This window comes from Aptenodytes forsteri, unplaced genomic scaffold (assembly GCF_000699145.1).
Source record: "Aptenodytes forsteri isolate BGI_AS27 unplaced genomic scaffold, ASM69914v1 Scaffold94, whole genome shotgun sequence".
Lineage (NCBI taxonomy): Eukaryota > Metazoa > Chordata > Aves > Sphenisciformes > Spheniscidae > Aptenodytes > Aptenodytes forsteri.
In genome coordinates, this window is record NW_008795017.1 from 4,216,611 (window position 1) to 4,239,371 (window position 22,761).

At 37.0% G+C, this 22,761-nt stretch overlaps 1 protein-coding gene across 1 annotated transcript in view; it reads right to left on the bottom strand.

Annotated features, from left to right (window-relative positions):
- Window positions 1-264: 264 nt before the first annotated feature.
- TAF1B (TATA-box binding protein associated factor, RNA polymerase I subunit B) overlaps window positions 265-22,761 on the bottom strand; it is a 53,076-nt gene continuing 30,579 nt past the window's right edge. The window contains exons 10-16 of the mRNA XM_019471080.1: window positions 13,584-13,731; window positions 11,078-11,255; window positions 10,728-10,774; window positions 7,848-7,938; window positions 7,325-7,395; window positions 5,031-5,256; window positions 265-929 (exon numbers count right to left, since the gene is read on the bottom strand). Coding sequence (XP_019326625.1) covers window positions 737-929; window positions 5,031-5,256; window positions 7,325-7,395; window positions 7,848-7,938; window positions 10,728-10,774; window positions 11,078-11,255; window positions 13,584-13,731 — 954 coding nt within the window. The 3' untranslated portion in view covers window positions 265-736. The remainder of the gene's footprint in view (window positions 930-5,030; window positions 5,257-7,324; window positions 7,396-7,847; window positions 7,939-10,727; window positions 10,775-11,077; window positions 11,256-13,583; window positions 13,732-22,761) is intronic.

A 22,761-nucleotide genomic window follows, 5' to 3' on the forward strand; every position in this document is an offset into this window, starting at 1 on the left:
GCCTTGCAAAAGAATAACAGGAGGACCTGGCAGTTACCATTGCACAAGAAAGAGGATGGGCAGTTCCAGGTATAAAAGTAGCTGCAAAATGTGTGAAGCCTGGAGTGGAACATGGACCTGAAAGGTGTTAACTTGAATGAGAGGCTCAGACATAAGAGACTAGGAGATAGACAGGATGCAAGGAAATGTTGAAAACAATGCCAGAGTTGCTCCAGAACAGCCTGTTTAGAAACAATGACTAAAAAACTCACTGCAGTGAAAACATCAACCAACTGTCCTTTTATTTGTTAACACACTATTTCAAAACAAAGTAAACATTACTTTCTAGAAATATATTTGCTGTCCTAAAACACTAGGTAAAAAAATAGATAATATTTTAATTGCAAAAATCTCACAATGTAATTAGACGTTAACGTGCTGTCCAGTACACTCACAGTATGTACGATTATGCCAAAAAAATGGTAATTTCATAGCTTCCTGTTGGCTCTGATGCAAAGTGAGGAAATAAATTGTGATAAACAGTGTCCTTGGTAACCTTCCCAGCTGGAAACCAGTGACTTAAATTATAGATAAAATGACACTACAGCTAAAGTACAGTAGTAGATCTCGGCACTACTATCTTAACAAAAAATTTCCATGCAGGCAAAAGGATCAGTATAAGTTTAGATGCAATACAATGGTAAGGGATCCAACCAACTAATTTACATGGGTTTAATACTGTTATTTTTAGGCCTTTTTACTTCCTTAGGCCTGTGTTGTATTTTGACTTTTTACAGAGTTTTTTATTAAAAAGTTTGTGTTCTATCACACACACCTCGTCATGGATATAAGAGGGCTGTATCCTCAGAAGAAAGGAGAATAACCTTAGTACAAAATGGTAACTCTGGGGAAAGTCCACTTCTCTGTAATGAGCCAGATGACCACACAATCTGAAAAGAAAGGGGGGAAAAAAAAAAAGAAGCCCTAAATTATAAGTGTATTTAGTTAGGATTATTATAAGTGTATTTAGTTAGTATTTAGCTAGCATTTATATATTTAATTGTAATTAAACTATACATTTTATTAACACCATAAATCACAATTCTGGTCTACAATGTCGATTCTGTGAAGGGATCCACTCCTGCAAAACCTTGAAGTAGAGGACCGGACCAAGACATGTTCAGAGATGGTGCAGACATGGTAAGAAGGAAAACCCTGTATAGCTTCTTGCACTATGAATCAGGATCATACTCAACCAGGCAAAGAATACATTCTTTCCCTTTCAGGACTAAATTGAACCAGTGTTCGTTCTGCCAGCTTTTAGCAAGTGTTGCAGAGTGTGAAAATGGCTACCTTAACCGATTTTTAAAATTTGTAAGACTATGCAATGCAGACACCCCAGGCTCTTTATTCTTTGCCCACACTCTCCATAGGGTGCCCTCTCCTCTTCCTGACACTATGCCATGGGATTATAACCCATCCATTTCTTGTCCATTGCTTTTGTGGGCTAAATATAAATTACCTGTCTAGAAACAAGGAAAAAAAAAAAGCTAAGTTCAAGTCAATGGAATCATTGTATGTAGCAGCCTTCTGCTTAATTATTTTGTAGCTTTTACAGTGAAAATGTTAATGAAAATGATGAGGTGATTTTATTGATGAAGTATATAATGAAAATAGCAGACTGGACTTGCTGGTAACAAGTGTCAGACTGAACAAAAGATGACACAGAGGACAGACTGCAGAGAGAGCTCCGTAAACATTAAGTTCAGCAATTTAGGTTGGAAAAACACCCTGTTCTGGGTTAGCCCCAAATTTGTTTTTATTAAAAGTGGTAAGTTTAAAATAGTATAAAATCCAGGTGTTTCAATTTTTTAAAAAAATCTTTCACATTGATACAGGGATTTAGGTGCTATTCACGATGTAAGCCCTATGCATCTTCTAGCTTACTAGGTATTGCCCCGGAATGTGGAGAAGCAGAATTTAAAATTTCCCCTCTGTCTGATTCAGAGCAGCGGTCTTAAATATTCACCAGAACAAGGACTGGAACCTGTCTGTCCCAATTTATGGGCAAGTGTGCTAATTACTAGACTATAGAGTCTAGTAATAATAATTTGCTCTCTCCCTCTGGCCCAACAAACATTTACATTTTACCTCAAACTGGAGGAACAGATGGAACCATCCTGGAGTGCCACACAAGCTGCACTTCGGGGAGCAGACTTTGTTTAAAGCCTCCCAAAGCCTGGCAGATTGGAAATCTGAAACTAGGTCTCTTGCACCGTACATCCCATCCTCTGCCCTACCTCACACTCCCTGAAAGCTGCCAGCGACTTCTTAAAAAACTAAATTAAATCAGACATTTCAGCAGTGTCAGAATGAATTAGCTGACCCCACAACCCAACGCGTTTGCTAAATTCGAGCTTCATTGAGAAATGTTGTTGCTTGAACCAAATCTGCATTTTTGGGCTAATATGAATTAAGGCATTTTGCTACGTCTTAGTCCTAACCCTGAGATTCAGCAATTACAGCTCTTATAGCAACTTAGGTGTCAAATCTCAGTTTTCATTGGGGGGGGGCAGGGGAGTGATATTGTATATTCTGAGGCAAATGCATAATTACATCAATACTGTAAAGCACCTATTTGATTAACTGGAGTTACACTTTTCACAAGAGTACCTAAATGCACACACATTTTTGCCCCATTCTGTGCTATTTACCCTAAGAGCATCTCTGAAGAGCTAAAAAAATCCGAAGTGATTTTAAATTTAGATGTAATAAGTGAAATCCATTTTTCTCAACATTTTTTATGCATTATAATACCTCATCATATATCACCTAAAGACTTCTATACCACATCAATTTAGAATCCAGTTTAAAACTGAAAGTTTTAAAATAAAAGAAAATGTAAAAGCATTTTACCAACCATTTGATCGATCTCAGCTTTGCCCACAGTGAAATCATACCTTAGTCCTAGGACTAAAGCATTTCAGTAGTCCCAGTTAGACCATGCTGATTTTTAGAGAAAGAGAATTTTTGGTTTTAGTTCTATTACACATACACACACTTGCACAAGATAAAACCTTGTATCTGAGGGAGTAGATGATGTTTTCCAAAGTTAAGTAAGTGTCAGATGTATAATTAACTACTTGCATTGCAAATGATATAATGGGAAATTTAACTGGTAAGAATTTAAATTCAAATCTTGTTTCATGAAGGCTATGACAGTTTGCCATTAACATTTTAATATATTACACATGAAAATGTAGGCTTAAAAACAGACTTTGCATGAAAGATTATTCACACAAACATACACCAAAATATCCAACTCATTCAGTGTGTACATATGATTTACGCAAATTTGTGGTAAAAGGATTATTACCTCTCCTCCCTTCAGAAAAAAAAGCTTCTTATTCATACAAAAGAATGAATCCATACAACCAAAGCTCTTGTAATATAACACTGTGTTTACATTATTCCAACCCATTTCTGTCATGGTGGATATGTGAAAGGTAATGTGAAAAGGAAAATAAAGATAAGCAAATAAATCCACTGAAAGACAGAAAAGACTGCATACATGTAAAGGCCAGTTATTTCCAAGGGGAATATTTAATGTTTTAAAAATCAGGAACGTATCACTAAGCTTTTGTAGGGGCTGTTGCTCTCTTAAGCATGACATTTAGAAGTATATACCAGATAAAGATTTAAGATGTTATTCAATGCGCTAATGAAATCTCATTTCACATTAATGTACCCCGACCTCTTTTCTAAAAAACACCCTCCAATTGCACACACGAGAAATTTGGGAGAATTTGAAGTTCATCTCACTGATATCCACCGGTACGCTCATTTTCTGGATTAGGATTTCATGATTCAACCAATGGCAGAACCAAAATCTGGTTTATGATCCAGAAGCCTTATCTACACCACCAAGGGAGTTTGTGAGAAACACTATTTTAGATATTTTCAATTCCTTGGAGTAAATGCTGCCAAACTCCTGCGCTCCCTCAGAGGGCTTTTGCTCTGTGTCTCTGGCCACAGTCCTCTGCCAGCACTTACCAAATAGAAAACTCACCAGTTTTTGCAGAATTTGACGCAAGAGGAGAAGATATTAAAGGAAGAGTGGGAAGTTCGACACAAACCAGGCAGATAACTGAAATATCTCTATATCTTTGTACCAGGCTGGATTAGCTGGCCTATCATTCTCCTTGCTACTTAGGTCCTTTAAAGAAAATAATTTTACTAACAAATAGCGTGACTGTTTTGATATACTTTTAATTGAAAAAAAAAAATTCTCTTTTACTTGTGAAAGTCAGGATTTGGGAACAGTTCTCTAGTGAAGACAGACACTAAACTTCCTTAATAGCACAAAATGTTTTCTTTTCCCATATTTCTTCTCTTACTTTTCCAGTAAAATAAATTTCTTCTTTTACTTATCTGCTTGCAAAAAATACAACTGTTGATTGCTGATATACTTAGACGAAATAGTGATAGAGTCCTTTTCCCTCGTAATTACTTTTTAAAAAAATATTTTCTGGAGGCATTAATTGCCTGCTTATTGAACTCCAACTGCTAATTTTACCTTTAATTTTGATTAAGGCCACCACAAAAGGAGGACAGTGATTTAAAAAATTAACTTCCTATGCTTTTTTGGGGGCAGGGGAGAAATGGAACCGTTTTCCCATTCTCTGGAAAGCTGTGGTGCGATTTTTTTCTAAAATACTATGAAGAAGAAAGTGAAGTGAATATTTGTATCTAGCTGCTACTCCTGCCATGTGACTCTAGTTGTTGATTTTGTCTCATCACCTCTTCTCAAAAGCTCACATTGATCACTCTTCATATTACAATTTGTCTACTCCCAATCCAAGACTAACCATTCTGCATACGCCTCTTTCTACAAATTATTTTAACTACAGGTGAATACATAGCTGTGTACACACCCCATAGTTGTCATTTGTAAAAAAAAAAAAAAAATAAAAAAAAATATATATATATATATATGGCACAGTTTCAGGAGAACTTTCCAAAATGTATTTAACAAAAATTTGAATACTTACTTCTCAGTACATAGTTTAACTGTACACAGCCAATAGGCAGGATTCATGGCTGTAAGTAAACCACATTTTTCTTGCAAAATTCCCTTCAGGCTATGCCCATGAAAACAACTCCCATCTGTGTTTTCTTCAGACCAACTTAACTGAAAACTTGAAGGTTTTGGCTTTTCAGCAGGTTGCACTGAACCAGACAGCTTGCCAAACTGATTTTGTAAGTTCACAACCATTTCTGTACAAATAGAAACAAAAAACCAAGGCAAAATCATTAAGTATTAGAATACTGTTTAGAGGTGGTTAATACAGGAAGAAAACAGGGTATTATTTGTGCCTTTTTTTTTTTAACTTCTTTTTTCTTTAAACCTCTGTTTGGAATACTGAGAAACCTTGAAGTTCCGTGTGTTCTCTCCCCCATTCCATTTAAAATTCAACTCTCTAACATGTTTTAGGGAAAAGATTTTGAAAGACAATTTAAAATGCCATGTCTTTCATACCTAATAATATTAATACTGGGGTACTCCAAAAGGATTCTACAAGTAAAAATAGTAAAATCCATTTGATACTGCTGGTATTTTTATTCTCATAGAAGACATGCCAGGATGCCTTTCGCTATATTTACCTGGTCGTATGCTATCACTTAGACGGGCTAAGATTTTTTGAGTAGTTTCCTGTGTACCAGAATTAAGGAAGTCTGGTTTCATACACATATGGATTTAAGGTTAAATTTTTCATAGTGCAAATTTCAACTGGGAAAAAAACAACAAAAAACCCCCCACTCTGCCTTTCCCCACTGCTAGTGAAAAAACGACTAACTTTCATAAGTTACTGAGGCTGAGAAGGGAAAGAAGGTATGATGATAAATCAACACACACAATATGACCGCCTAAGCCTTGTTTTCCTAGGATAAAAAACAGGTTAAAAACCACTGTTGTTGGAACTTCAACTTCTTTTTATGACCTGTATCTGAATAAACTAATTCATTTCAAGAGGACACTAAAATCTACCATCAAAAACAAAGGCTGAGGAAGGTTTCTGAAAACCTGTATGGGCATGCAAGTGTTCTAGAGCATTCTTTGCATAGGTATTCTTTGTCGCTACTATTTTAAATTTGTTTTAAGATTAATCTTGCCCAGTTGCAATGGCATTATGTGATACTCCTGCTTGCAACAGCCAGCGGTAAAGCTCCATAATCTAAGTGGTTGTCTTCTAGCGCGAAGAGAAGCAGAGCCAGAAGAGGAATCTAGAGTGCCACAGAAATTATGAACAATGAATCATTATTCACTTTTTCTTATAAACGCAGGAACTAAAGGACATCTGAGCAAATGATCAGCTTGAAATAAATAAACCTAAACGTATTTTTCTACGGAACATGACTTGACTGATCAACCCTACCGAATTTTGAAGAGTAAGAACATTCAAAAAACCCCAGTTGCATTCTTGAAAGAGAAATCCAAGATGAGTTACTCAAACCAAATAGGATTATACAACTTGTTTAGAAGTTCCTGAACCAGTCACTTCCAGACACTGGAAGAGTACATAAAGGGAAAAATATCACTTGCACGCTTAACATGTGTCTCCAAATATCTGCTGCTTACTAGACACTATTAAATGTAGAATGAAGAACTTCAGATCTAATTTGGTTGAATAAAATTCTGGTTTTCCATAATTCCACAGATAAGTGGGGGTTTTGTTGTTTTGTTTGTTTGCTTTTATGTCAACGTAAAACACAGTAATTTCTTATAAGTACTTCTAGAGCTAGTAAAATAAAGTAGATGTACCTGCATTCTGACCACATATATCTAGCTATTCAAGTAAAGTCACGTTCAGACAAGCCTTCCTCACTTTCTATAGAAGACCGCCAGAAAGAGTGGGAGAGAAGAGGGACGTGCAAGGTCTACCAAAGGACATACTGGGATATCCATATCAAAGGATATGAGAAAGTAAAGGAGAAAAGGGACAGGAAAGTATGGAAGACCAACAACAATTCACGAAGATCACAGTTATGTAAAGGCAGCTGACCAACCAGTGAAGATGAGGACCAAGTACTCATTCGGAGATGAGGTTCAGTAGGTCATTAGGAAGACTGGCAAAGACAATTTCAGTTAAGCATGAGGAAAATGTCTGTTTGAAGAATTCCAGCCACAGGTTGTAAAATAGTACTACATTAATTGTACCCAGAGATGGAAGAGAGAAAGTATTTTAAGATGTAAATGTTATCACAATCAGGGCTGCAGATTTTCTAGGATGGGAAAAGTTGGAGCAGACTTCTGCGTTGCTGGGAAGAGGCAGAGTTTACTCACGTCTTCTCTTAAGAACTTTCGATTTCTTCTTGGCTGAATAAAACAGTGGCTTTTCACATCTCCACAGATACCTACCAGTACATAAGAATTGTTAGGAAAAAGAAAGCTGGAGCAAAAAAGTAAGAGAGTAGTAATTTCTTACAAATACTGCTAGAGCTATTAAAATAAAATCAAAATAATCTAATGGTTAGTGCTATTAAAAGCCACTGCCCCGCCAACACATCTAGGAAGCCTTTTTTCAGAGTACGCAAACTGAGGCATGTAAGCCTAGATTTACTGTAATCAGTTAATTGTTCAGTTCTATAAGCTACTTGTCACAGAAAGTGAGCATTTAATTAATATGCTGGATAAACATTATGAGTGTAAACAGAAAATTAAGATAGGGATTTAATCGCTCTATTCACCCAAGCTTGCTGGATGGAAATGTCAAGCAAATTCCTAATCTTTTTAATTTCTGTGGGGGTCAGGATTTCACGTAGAACTGTCTACCTTAAAAAAGATAAAGTACTTGAACACCTCTTACTTGGCTCTTTCTTCATCCAATTTCTTTTGCTCCACATCCAAGGAACATTTTATAACCTTGTACCACTTTTTGAACTCAAAATACGGACGACCTGAATAAAACATTCACATTTTAGGTTGGGAAGAAGTCAAAGAAACATGTAATACACAGAAGGTGGTCTCCACACAGTTCGACCCTGCATCTTCCACCTGTGTGCAAACCTATCCTGAATTCTATGTGCTTTAAGAAGACATACTTGATCTAACAATTCTGTAAGAAAAGAGAAATACAGAAATGCAGTGAAAGAACAGCATAAGTGCAAAGAAGCTCCTTAGCTTAGAATAGTTTTCATAGATTTAGCACAATTCAACGCTTTTCCCTCCTTTCTGAAAGTTAAGCCTAGAAACTACCCCCTCTCTACCAAATGAACTAGATCTCCACAGTGTGAAGTGGCCTTCATCTGTCTGAAAGTTGACTTCAAGGGATTAATGAAACTATACACCAAGCTTAGGTTTAAACAAGTAAGATCTAAACCCAAGCTCAGATGTAAGATTTCAAATAGTTTCATCAACTCCCCACTGCCTATCCTACTATCCATGAAATGTTACAGGGCAGGAAGGATGGACTAGATGATTGTTTTCACTTCGTATCAGCCTCCCATGTTTTTGAGCACAGGAACTTCACTCACTGATACGTGAACAAATATTTACCAGCACATGCAAAAAAATTAAGGCATACGGCATTCTAGCAGCCCATTTATCATCGATGCTCCGAAGAGGCACAGGACTGAAGTAGATCAACTGGGTACAGTAAGTATAAGAATTCCAAACAGAACTATGGTGTAGATTTATATATTTAAAATATAATCAACTGTCATTATCCGTGGGTGGATTATCTGCATTGTGAATTAACCAGGCTTTGCATTTCCCCATCACCCCAGCTGCACTGCATGCAATGCTTACATCATGCTTAGCTTTGCCAGCTAGCTGTTTAAACTGTTTTGAAGGTGAATATACTGTTCTTAAAATCAAGCTTGTATACGTTTTGCATTATCTGCATTTTTGCTATTCAAGTTATCCTGACACAGGATGTCTTAGATGCTAGAAACACAGATGGACTCAAAAAGCAACAGACAAATGAAGGGAAGAAAGACCCTTCAGTAGTTCTTAAAATTCGAAGGTGTGGATACAACTTCTTTTATGAACTCCTTAAACCCAGAAGTTTAAGTAAGTACTCCCAAACTGCTGGGAAGACAGTCGGGGCGGGAAGAAATTTTTATTAAACTTCCTGTGAATTATTAAGCATCTGTTACAAGCAAAACCATTGCCAGAGACTTGATACTACACTGTAATAACCATTTACCTGGCCAGTACTCCTACTCTGATGTTCATATAGCTGAGCTGACTGGAAAATACATAGCTCTGTGATACACACACATACATATATACATCTCAGTCACATGTTTTATTTTAACATAAACAGTATTGTGTATGTGTGCAGTTCATAGAACATACACACACAAACACACTAGGTAACTACAGCTTTCTGCTGTACAGCTTCCAGTCTGTCTTGAAAAACTGTAGGTGCTGAAATACTATTTTTTTAATAAAAAAAAAAAAGATTAGAGAAAGGATAGTTAAATTGAGAATGAAGTCAACATAAATTGATCTTTAAAACTCAATATTAACCATTATTCATTTCAGCACGCTAACTTTGGGAAAATGCCAGAGGCAGTTTTGAGCTCTGGCAGTAATCAGTGCTCTAACAGAAATTCTCACATCAGCTCCTCTGTGCAGCTGCTCACCGTCACCCCAACATTGTAAGGATAGGGACAAGATAACACAGCATATAGATCATTTTGCACCAGCAGATTTTAAAGTAAAAAAAGTGGGCAAAGAACGAGCTGTTAATTCCCAAGGGCAATGAGACTGGTTAATAAGGGAGAAACCCCATTAAGACATTAATGGCTTTGAGCTTCAGCTTGTAAGCAGTTGCACAACTTCTACTCTTGTCACTATTACATACTTCAAGTTTTCAAGGGAAATGAAAAAGAAAAAAAAAAAATCCAAAATAAGTTTGTGTTTCCACTTGAAAAATGAGAATTACCGGTTTTAGTTAACAGTGATGACTATCTCTAGATACAGCAGTAATTGTGCTCACGCATGGCTAACACCGATTTTATTACTGACTTAAATTTTAAAAAAGTAACAGAAGGGTCAAAATGGACCCAAAACTGGATGGAAGGCTTAAAAGATAAGATCAAAGATGTGTTACAGTGGTTTATCTTCAACTGTGATCTGGATCAGGCCATGGAATATCTTCCTGAAGATTTCTAATCTGTGATTTGGTCTTTCTGCCCTCAAAGAACCACGTTCACACCATTATCTTCTCTATCTTAATTGCTGCTAGCTTTTCCACACTCTCTCAGGATTATTTGGACTAAGAAAATAGATTACATCTGAAATATGTTACACACTAAGACATTTTATTTAACAAGACTAAACAAGTTTGGATTTTATCATAAACGTGGTTTGATGCCCCTACTAAGTATCTGCTATTTATGATCAAAGTACGCTCCCCTCTTTACTGCGTATCCATTCATCTTCACCTGCCATGCATAAAATTCTAAAACAAGAGGCAAACATGCACAAGAAGAAGCAGAAAGGTACCTAGCAAAATATGTACCAAATTCCCCTATCCAGTACAATAAGAATTATGCAGGTAAACAGATGATTTTACGTGAACAAGATCTACTGTTTTCTTTGAATAAAGATTTGCCCTAAAAGAATAAATGACAAAAACACATTTTAATGATCAATAAGACAAGACTTTCTAAGCCTGATTACAAAGTTATTTCATTTACAAAATCATGAGACTGTTTCTACTAGAATATTTATGTACCTTCTTTGTTATTTTTATTGCTTTCTTCAGCAAAGTCTGAAAGTAACCTGGAAAAAAATAAAAAACAGGCTATTTTGTAGATCCAAATACTGCACTTTTCACATAAAGTTCAGATACAACCGACAAAAATAACACCCTAATTTTATTCCAAGTTTCAGATTCAAACTGATGATTTTTAAAAAGTAGTAATATTTAATGTCTAAAATGCCTTCAGTGTATGTTTTATGCTACTGAACTTAATCGAAATTCAAATACTATAACTTTAATATTACTAAAGAAAAAATGATCCAAGACAATCATTTGCACTATTTGAAATTTGGGCTTTGCTACAGATTTGCCTGTACACTTACCATTCATAGTGATCATCTAATAAAAACAATAATTTGAGCACAACTACAATAACTGCTGCAGCAAGAACATCGTATTTCACGTTTCTTGTTGACTTATTTCCAGGCACAAGAGTCAGGAAATCCGCTTCTCCAATACAGATCTTTTTCACCACTCGACAAGTCCAATTATGCAATTCATCTGATTAATGTAAATAAAAATATAAAATGAGTATTTTGAGACAAGCTAGAAGTACTTTTACAGTGCAAATATGTTGGTCATTTGAGGAAAGCAATGCTTATGTCTTTTAGGACCATTAGACAGCAATTTTTTTCAGGCTGAAAAGTATTTTGGGGTATTTTTAAAAATACTAGGCAACCTTCACTGTGCTTACATGGAAAACAGTCGTAACTTATTATATATTCACATGGAGGAAAAAAAACAACAAAAAACCATTTTTAATAGTGTTTTGATGTTACTCGAATTATGTTGTTAGATCATCCTGAACATTGTTGTGGGAAAGCCTATCTTAAATCTACCTGAATATAGTTTCAAAAAAAACCCAAAAGCAAAAAACTGGTCACAAACTTTTTTCCTGCATGCTGACTAAACACCCATGCAAGGACGGATTCAGTAGTGCAAAGAGGAACAGGGGCTAGTTTTAAAGAAGTTAGCTGGGCATGAACAGCAGCCCAGCATGGCAGTGCAACGCTCGCTGCTACCCCGACAAAACCCGGCTGAGGTACAGACAATCCCAGCCTAGGTTAAAACTGGCATTACACTGTAAAGCCAGGTTAAGTCAAAAAGATACAACTACAGCTCCAAAAGCGGCCGTATGATATCTATACAGTCTCCTATTACCCTATGCTTATTTTTCACAGATACAAATCCCCCAAATTTCTCACCTTTCCTGTTCAGCAAGAAATACAGGAGTTGATTACATCACCATCAGATTCCACAAAGGTTAGCAATGTATGACTAAGTACAACCTTAATCCAGCTATACTTTATACTCTCTTGCTGCTTACAAAGAGTTCAGTAGGAACTAATTTTTAATCCTCTCGTACATAACAGTAAAAGTTAAACAAAATCTGGAAACCAAATTTTCTTATAATAATGTCAGTATATTTTCTTTTATTTCAGATATTTAAAACGGCCCTTTCATTATTATTTAATGTCCGAAGAGGCACTGCCAATTCATTGCTTAACTTATTTTTTAGGAGTTGTTAGACAACAGTAGTAGTCCTTTTTCAAATTGTAAAAAAAATGCTTCTACATTATAAAAAGTTTAGTTGCAAGGAAAAAGTAAAGGACTATATATTCTTCTTTTACAGTATTTTTCAAAGAGTACTTAGCCCCTTTCATTATTATTTAATGTCCGAAGAGGCACTGCCAATTCATTGCTTAACTTATTTTTTAGGAGTTGTTAGACAACAGTAGTAGTCCTTTTTCAAATTGTAAAAAAAATGCTTCTACATTATAAAAAGTTTAGTTGCAAGGAAAAAGTAAAGGACTATATATTCTTCTTTTACAGTATTTTTCAAAGAGTACTTAGCTCTGTATTTCTCTGTAATAAATCTGAAAATGCCAAATTTCTAGCTGCTTCTTTGATTCAATTGATACTTCATAATCTGAAACATAATGTGATCCTCTATAGGCTCTAGCGCAACACTGGTATAAAACTACAAAATCAGAATTTCTACTCTGGAATTTTAGCCCTAAATCTGTTGTTTGTCTCCTCTTCGTTCAACTGTGAGTACACAGAAAAGCCAAGCAGCTTTATTCAACATAACTAACTGCAAAATAAGACAATAAAACCCCCCAAACTATTAATTGTTGGAATGCTTTGAGGAAAAAATATAATATTAGTTTACAGGCTATTTGTCTGTATAACTCATCTTCAGTGGCAGTGGTATTTGACAGGAAGCATGGTAGCCCAACATACACTTCACATACTAGGACTTACTGGTCTGTCTTTGGCAATTCAATATTCAAGACTTGATTTTAGGATAAACAAAAATATTCAATATTTATGCAATATACGATTTCAAAACTAAATCGGAAATCAAGTGAGACAGCAGCTGATTTGTCACACAGCATCGCTTGTTAATACTAAAATTAATGCCAATGTGCAAAATTATAGAATATACATTCACTATTATATATGACAATCCAGTGCTAAGCAATGAGGTCCCAACTTCACGAATCATTTAGCTAAAGTTAATAAATCAAGTTACTTCAACTAGTGCCTCTTAGTTCACATGGATACTGTAAGATTTGAAATGAAGTATCCACTCCACAGCCTTAGAGAGCCAGCACCAGAGTGCTCCTGCATATCTGGGACTATAATACACCCTCTAAATGTTTGATGAAGGTACTTTCTACAGAAATTATCTTTTGGTTCAAGTTTAAATGGGTATAAATTAGAAGGGAAAGGAGGCACTTTTAAAGTAGTAATTCAAGGTTTTTTTGCTAGAGTTTAATAAACCAAAGAAAAATTTTATCAGCTCGGGTTTGGGAAAATATTTACCAGGTAAATTAGCTTCCATCAAGTACTTCATGCACAACATGTCTGGATGAAGAAAGCAGCTGTCTGTTATATCTGGAAAACGAGGCAGGTCTAAAAACGCTGCAAGCTCAAGCATTTTATTGTATACTTCTTCATATACAGGCCACGACTGAAAGACAGGGTTAGAGGGTGTTATACCTTTGCTCTATTACCATATACGTTATTGATTTTAAATTAGTTATCCATTTTAAATTCTGTATTATTTAATACAGAATTATCTATACAGACTCTTTTAGCACTCTGTATGACTAAACACACATGCAAGAATGGAACCAGACTGCAGAAAAAAAGTGAAATGTGCTAATTTTAACACCCATGAAATATATAAAAAAATACCAAATAAAAAGTTGCTTCAGACCTGCAACCAACCCACTACCTTTTTTGTGAAGTGATCAGTATGTCTCCAGATGCTCCCAAATTGAAAGAGCATTGGGAAAAAAACCCACCAAAACCAAACCAAACAACAAAAAACAAATGCGTGCAATTGAGGGTCAACTCTCTAAAGAGCTAAGAGATCACAGAACCACAGAAGGGTGGAGGTTGGCAGGCACTGCTTGAGATCATCAGGTCCAAGCCCCTTGCTCAGGTCCACTAGAGCAGGTTGCCCAGGGCCATGTCCAGTCAGATTCTGAATATCTCCATAGATGGCAACTCCACAAGTTCCGTGGGAAATCTGCTCCAATGTTCCACAACCCTCACTGTACAAAAGAAAAAAGGTTTTGGATTTTTTTTTCCCTTATGCTTAAATGGAATTTCTTGTATTTCAATTCGTGTCCATTTCCGCTCATCCTTGTCACTGGATACCACTAGAGAGAATCTGGTTCTTCTCCTTTGCACCCTCCTGTCAGGTATTCATACATACATCATACCCCCCCCCCCCCCCCCCCCCCCCCGCCCCCCGAGTCTTTTCCATCTCCAGGCTGAACAGTCCCAGCTCCCTCAGCCTCTCCACTCCCTTCAGCATCTTCATGGTCCTTTACTGGGCTCACTCCGGTATGTCCATGTCGTCTTGTACTGGGGAGCCCAGAACTGGACCCAGCATTCCAGATGTGTCTCACCAGTGCTGAATAGAGAGGAAGGATCACCTCCCTTGACCTGCTGGCAATGCTCTGCCTAATGCAGCCCAAGATGATGTTTGTCTTTGTTACAAGGGCACATTGCTGGCTCACATTCATGTTCACAGCATCTTGTCCACCAGGACTCCCATGACCTTCTCTGAAAAGCTGCTTTCCAGCCGGTAGGCCCCAAGCATGTGCGGGTGTCTGCATTTATTCCTCCCCAGGTGGAGGACTTGACATTTCCCTTTGTTGAACCTCATGAGGTTCCTGTCAGCCCGTTTCTCCAGCCTGTCCAGGTCCTTCTAAACGGCAGCATCCCCATCTGGTCTATCAACCACTCCTCCCAGTTTCACATCACCTGTGAACTTGCTTAGTTTTCAATCCACCTTCCAGTCCACTTAACTAGTTCTTAACTTCATCAGTTTGTCAATGAGGATGTTGTGGAAGACAGTGTCAAAGGCTTTACGTAAGATAAAGAACATCCACGAAGCCTTCTACTCATCATAGAACATTATCAGGTTGGTCAGATGACTTCCCCTTCGTAAATCCGTGCTGAGTACTCCTAGTCACCATCTTGGCCTTCTACATTTGGAAATGGTTTCCACATTTATTTGCTCCATCACCTTCCATATTTATCATATTTATGTATTTATTTATAATATTTATCAATAGGAATATGATCAATATGAGGCTGGCAGGCCTTTAGTTCTTCAGATCCTCTTTCCTGCCCTTCTTGAAGACAGGGGTGATGTTTGCTTTCTTCCAGTCCTCAGGAAGCTCCCCCAGTCACCATGACTTTTCAAAAATTATTGACAGTGTCCTTGCAATGACACCAGCCAGCTACCTCAGCACTTGTGGCTGCATCCCATCACGGCCCATGAACCTTCATACATCCAGTTTGTTTAAATATTCCCTAACCTGCTCCCTCTCCACCAAGGGTAAGTCTGCCTTCCCCCGGGCCTTCCCACTGGTTTCAAGGACCTGGGACTTACCAAGGCCGGTCTCGGCAAAGACTGAGGCAAGAAAAGCATTCATCACCTTAGCCTTCTCCTTGGTCTTTGTGACCATGTCCCTGATCCCATTCAGCAGCAGGCCCACATTCTCTAGAACCTTTTCACAGAATCTTTAATATAATTTCATTTAAAAAAAAAAATCTAATTCCATATTGGCATATTTATTCATAAAAATAAATCTGCAACTCTCTTTTCAAAACTATTGACTGCATGAAGAAAGTTCTCTCAATTTCTAATGAGGTTTTCCTGCTAGAGGAAAATATAACTTGCAGACAGATTTTGACATGCTTATTCATAATGAACTCAGCAGGACCTGAAGTTTGCGTAAGTATGGACTGTAAGACTTGACTCTCATTTCTTAATACTTTAACTGTTTTACTAAACATTCTTAATTCTTTATATTGTAAATGATTACTTGAATTTACCTCTTAAAGCGATAATTTTCAGTTGTTCAGGTTACTTTACCATTTTAAACATATAAAAAGCAATGCTTTTTCTGCTTGTGTTGGTGGTTCTAATTCAGCAGAGCACTTCATCATGTATTCATATTTATTAAGTCAATTTGTGCATAAGGTACTTTCCTTTAATAGGAATTTAGCAGGGGTTTACACTTTGTGCACAGATTCAAAACTTTCCTGAACAAGAGTGAATTCAGGCTTCTGTTTTTTCTAGACCAGATTAAAAACAGAGCAATCACGTTTACAACACCAGTAAGACTGAAATAATGCACTTTTATTCAATCATTTGGTTTCATCTATTTTAATATAAGCTGTATAGCCAATGCTGAAATTTTATTGTTTCGAATGATCGCCAACATTTCATTTTCTTTTTTTAAATGATCTCCCCTCAGACTGCAGTTCAGACTTGCTTAACTGTGTGAACACATGCTTAAGCAAATGAATAGTTCTGCTGTCCCTTACTATTACACATGCAACTTTTTCTAACAGTTAGGAAGTTGTACCATGTTCATTCTGTTTTCTAAACAGTGTTAAAAATTGGCTTAGACTGCTACAGGACTATCCTCTGAGAAACAAGAAAAACACGCATTACCAGACTTCTACAGAAGACCAGGCTCACAGTACTTTCCATTCCTCTTAAAAAACAGTGCTAAACTGAATACCAAAACAATCTGGAACAAAACCTGAATCATATGTAACTTCTCTTGAGCATATTTGGAGAAAAACTGAAGTCCCACATAATTCAAATAAAAGCATCACATAAATACAATTCCTAATTAGATATAAAGAAAATACATTTTTCCCTTCAATGAAAAGCAGTTGAATTAGTAGCTTCTTAATAATATATCACAGACAAATATAAATTAAGACACGGGAATTCAGTCATTTGAAGCATTTCCATTCTCAAACATTAAACTATCACCCATGAAGTCATATGAACAGCCTAAGTTAACACACAGGTACTTTAAGTAATATAGCTCTTAATTGGAGGGCTCAAGGTAGGCATCTATATCGCCATATATCTGAGCTTCTCTCACTGCATCAGGCTAAGGAGACAGCTTTCCTATCCTAGGTACTAGTGAATCATCCCTTCCTCCTCAAGGCCAACACTGATTTTTGTTTCAAAGCTTTTGTTTGCAATTTAGAAAAGGCAATTTGGTTCTTTTTCAAAATGGCTAGAAAACACTCTTTGCTTTGCAATGACAGCTGATGCTTTTTGTTTTTTTGAAGAGTAAACAAGTGGTGTAAAAACTACAAATAAAAATTAATACCAAGAGCTATCATTTGGCTTATTTTAGAAAGGATGTTAACAGACAAAAACTGTTTATGTATGTTCATAAAGAGATGTAAACACAATTGGACATGCAGATCTAGGAAAGGCATACTAATCCACCATAAAGATCAACGAAATCAATTACTACTTTCCAGGGCTTGACCCCCAAGCTCAAAAACATTCACTGTAGTACTCATGTTTCTACAACACAGCGCTGAGTCATGACGATGCAAGTTGAACCTAACACCACGCTTCCAGGAGTACGCAGTAATCTCTTGAACTGTAAACTTCAAGCGTAAGCTGAATCCAACACAAGATCACATCTCAGTAGGACGCATCATAGCAAAGGGCTGAAGGCTGAAAGGTTGAGGACTGCTGAGACTGTAGAGTGTTTCAGTAATCAAGCACTGACAATTTTCACCAGTCACTACATACCCTGTTCATACTCTGTTTAATCCTGAAAGAGCTGTGAGTTCATACAGCAAATCTCTTACTCTGCAAAGTTTCATACATACTGGGAGGGTTAAAACAGAAAGAACAAATTCCACACAACCAACATAGCAAATGTTAGGACAATATTAAGAAAAAGCAAGATACTGCAAACAAGCAGCCTCAAAATTAATAAAAGTTATCACCTTCTACCTAGCTATGTATCTCTGCCAGAAGACAAGAACCCGATAAAACAATTTGCACTGAAAGTCAACCAGCAAATCAACTAGGAAAGCAAGATCTAGAGCTGGGGCCTCCCTCATTCAGGTAAAAAACTCTGCCTCCAGCACCCCATGATTAAACCCCAACGGAGGAGTACTTAGACAAGAGGGGACAGCGTTAGATCATACGCCACATGCTCTCCAAGTATAACTTTCACTTATCCAATCATAAATTAAAAAATTTTGCGTTACATATTTTCAAGTTGTATTTCTGTGCTAAATATTAGGACAACTCCCCTATCCATCACTACATGGAGTTACTGAGCTCTCACCTTGTTTCGAGAACCTGGGAAACACTCCACATACAAAACTCAGTACAAACCCTTGAGGGCACTTAATAATTTCAGGAATATTGGCAGAAAACTCTTCTAAAGTTATGCCACCTGCTAGCCCTTTCACGTGTTTCGCAAGCTGCAATTTCTTCAAGACTGATCAACAACACTGACAGAGTCTATAACTTGTCTAGATTGGGTACAGAGGTTACCAAGAACTTTTCTTAACTGCTTTGTCTTTAAAGTCTTTGTATCTTATTCCCACACATGACAAATACAGTAACTTCAGGTCTTCTCCAGAAAGCAGTAGGAAAGATGAGTACTACTTGAGAATATTTTTTTCTTTTCTTTTTTCCCCCATCTTCAACTGAGCATAGGAGGACAAAATACACACTGTTGAGTTGGTGAAGAAGTGTCTAGAACAAGATTGTCATGATGATAAATATTCATTAGACTATTTAAATCGGTTGCCTTTATCTTTCAAAGTTACATAGAATTTTTCACCTGTACTAGAAAAGAACAAGCTGGTTTTCAGAAGCAGATGAGCCAAACTATTAGCATGATAATCAGATCACAGTAACAGGTAATTGTTTTGGGTAAGCCAAGATTGCAGCCTCTCCTACTTGTTTGGACAATATCAGAATGTTGCTGATCAACAAGCAGAAAACTATGCATTGGCTGGCTTTCTAGATTCACTTGCAGGCTCCATAGCTTCTCATTTTAAATGGGATCTGACTGACTCTCTTCTTAGATGACTGTATAGGCCATTTCCTTCTCCTGTATCAGGACAATATCCCAGCAGCCATTACGTACATATTCACATAGTTCAGTTTATTTTATTGCGATAATGTTCTACCCTTTCTGAAAAGAATTAATTATATAGTTGTTTTAAATTCTCCCTTTTGTATTTTTCCCCTTTCATCCTTCTCTCCTGTTCAGTACTTTTTTCTCAGCATAGTTCCCTTCCTCATCATCCTTCTACCTGTGAATTTCCATTCCAAGAACCCTTTCCTCCCATGCCTGCACATTCTCTAAGGCTCTGCCTTCACCTGTGCTGCTCATGTTCAGCAGTGGACATCTTTCCTAAGTGATTCTTTTAATGACCATTTAATACTGGAATCTAGTAAGGTCCAACTTTACTTTTTCATTATTGGCTTTTCGTAGGTCTCTGGGAATCTTTGACATTTAGAGTTTGGATATGCTTGGAATTATCTAAAAACCAGCAAGGCTTCACCATTTTTAAGATGACCAAATCAACCTAGACCAAGTTTGAAAAAGAGTGTACCAAACTTCTCAGGAAATGGACTAAGAAAGCAATTTAACTTGAAGATTTGGAAAACATCAAGTTAGGAGGGTCGGAGAAGCGGTTTTTACAACACAATCCAATGAATTTCAGTTCAATCCTTGCGTAAAGCAAGACGTGTTCATAAAACAAGAGATATTTATTGTAAAAGTAATAAATCAAGTGGATGCCCTAATGCGTGTAAACATCTTTGAATATAGCCTGCATTGAAAAACACAATGCCAGGAACCCAAACTAGCTTTAAAATTACGTAAGGTAAAATTAGGTACCAACAACGAGCACAGCAGTCGAGTGCTCTATGGAGCCTGGTTCACCTTACTTTGCTTCTGCTGCTCCACTGGTTCAGGTATATCTGGTCGTCTGCAGCATAAGCCTGATGTGGGACGACGCCAGCCACAGTGCATGCAGGTTACATAAAAGAATTGACGGTAAAGACAATAACTGTATCAGCTGTGAAATTTACACCCAAATTAGTATTTAAAACTGAATGAAATGACCTTGTGAACCAATCGTTACGTACTACATCCTTAATGTCATCGGCTAGCCCAAACTCCTAGACTACTGAAGTTTTTTTTTTTTTTCCCCATGTTTTGTGTGTACTCTCACAGTACACAGTCTGGCTACCTCCCATACAAACACGCACCAATGAATCTGGCCAATGTATATTTTTTAAACGACGTTTTTGTCCTCCCTGCCTAACCTCTGTCCACCTCTCAGGGACAATCACCTTCCCACCTGGAACAGCAGCAAACTAATGCCATAGCCATCACACGCAAATTAAATGTGCTTTAACACTGTTTTTTATTATGAATACAAACTTTAAAAAATAAGCAGCACTCACTAATACTTTTTTCCCCAGCTAGGTTAGATAGCAAAACTAATGTAGTCAACTCTGTTGCACAGTTAGATTCTGTGTAGTCTCAAGCTAAATTTTTCATGAACGCCTTCTTTGCCAGAGCACAGCGTATACAGAAAAGACACGTGCTATGTAAAGGGCACTGTAAGCACTGCTACCACTGCTGTGTAGAAGTGTCCCAGACTTGTGAATTGCTGCCAAGTGTGAAAGTATACTGGGGAGAGCCACTGCACCCTGCTCCTACATCCTTTCCTAGGTCATTATCAGAAATGGGAGACCAGATTCAACGAGCTTCAAGTCTGACTCAGGGCAGCCATTTTTATGTGGACTAAATGAGCGGATACGTTTCTTCAAACCCTGATATCCATGAATTACAGATGCTGAGGTAACAGCAAGAGGGTGTGCCTGGAGTTATTAAAAGGGAACCAAATGACAAGGAGAACAAAGACGGGTGACACTGCTACAACTCCATTTAGATAACTGCTAAGAAATATGCATCTCATGCGACTTCTTCCACTAGAAAAAAAACATAGAGAGACCAAGCATACACTTATAGTTGCTGCTTTACAAGCCTCTCATCAAGCAGAAAGGATAACTGAAAGTTTAACACAAGATAATGAAATCAATTTGTCCACCTTGAAGCCAGGCAAACATGTTGCCCAAATTATCTGCCTGGCAACAAATGAGCAGGGGGAGGATGGGGGAAGAAAAGTCAAGATACCATCTGAATATCATAAAAGTCACACTGGCAGCCTCTCTCTTGCTCTCTCCTTTGATAACTGTCTCAGCTGAACCAGCTACTACATCTTAAAATCCCAAATTACTCCTGATCATTGCTGCAGAGGAAGTGAGAAGGATCTTTGTATAGAAAAAAAGATTAATTTTAGAAGATGATTCAATAAACAATGTTTATGCATTTTTGAGAGGAAAAAAATCTAGGTGCGCTAGGATATTAGACTACATTAAATTGACACAGGCAGTTTTTACTGAAGAATTCAAGATGGCATGTGGATGAGCCAGCAACCCACACACAAGAGAAAAAGCTAACTGAACAACCAGTACAGATGTTTTCCTTTACTTGGGAAAAAAAAAAAAAACGAAGAGATTTTTGTTGGATGCATAGCAGACCTTTTAATATGCTACTGTCAGAGGAAGACATCTTGTTCATTACATGATTCCTGGCTAAAGTGGGTTTTGAATAAATGAGTTTCAATATTATTAAACCAACAGAGACACATACTTGAATGTTAGCCTGACCATGCTCACAAGCTAACTCTGACAAATACCACTTTTCTAAAAAATGTAGTTTTTCTACAAATGGAGAGAGTAATCCCATAAGGAGCTGAACTGTCATAATGTATTGAAATTTAAGAGTTTTGGAACAAATTTTATTGAATTTCATAAATATTTTGGTAGGTTTGTTTTCTTTCTTCATTAAGTAATGCTTTAAAGACAGGTATGGACAAGCTAGAGTTTCTGTTACACAACAGCAAGCTCCCATGATAAACTTGATTACAATAACCCTTTCAGCAGTGAACTTCCTCCTTAGCTTTTTTTTTTCTTTCAAATAAAAGCCTCACCCTTGCTTCTTTTCATTCTGCACCACTTTCTATCCTGAACAAGTACTGCATGCACCTGTTAAAATGCACAAAGAAATACGGAGTTAGACAGAAAAAAAATTCCCACAGATAGAAAAATACCCACCCCCAACAAAACTAAGATTACAAGGTATCTCAAAACACCAGCAGACCAAAGCAAGAATTGCTGCTTGTTCTGGAAAATAAAAGCAGCATAGCTGATTAGTAGAATTTGTATGGCTAGAATTTTATACCTCTTAGAAGATTTTTTTTTTAAATAAACAAGAATGACTGGCTTCTGTCTTAATTTTAATTCTTTAAATAGTTACCACTAAAAGAAAAAAAAAAAATCATATGGCAATTAAGCTCATCCAAATTTTAGTCAGGAAAAGAGGCTCTTACACATCAGACCTTGAATGTTTTTAGAAAAGGACCTCAGCAAACAGAGGAACGTGTCTAAAAGCCAGTCTGGTGGATACACTTCCCAGGGAAGCAGAAAGCCATAGTCATTCCAGTCCGAATGCTCTGGGAGAAAAAGAACAAACATTTTGAGCTGCATTCATGAGTTTATTAATAGATTTAGTCAGGAATTACTTCATTTGAATCTGATCCAAACTAA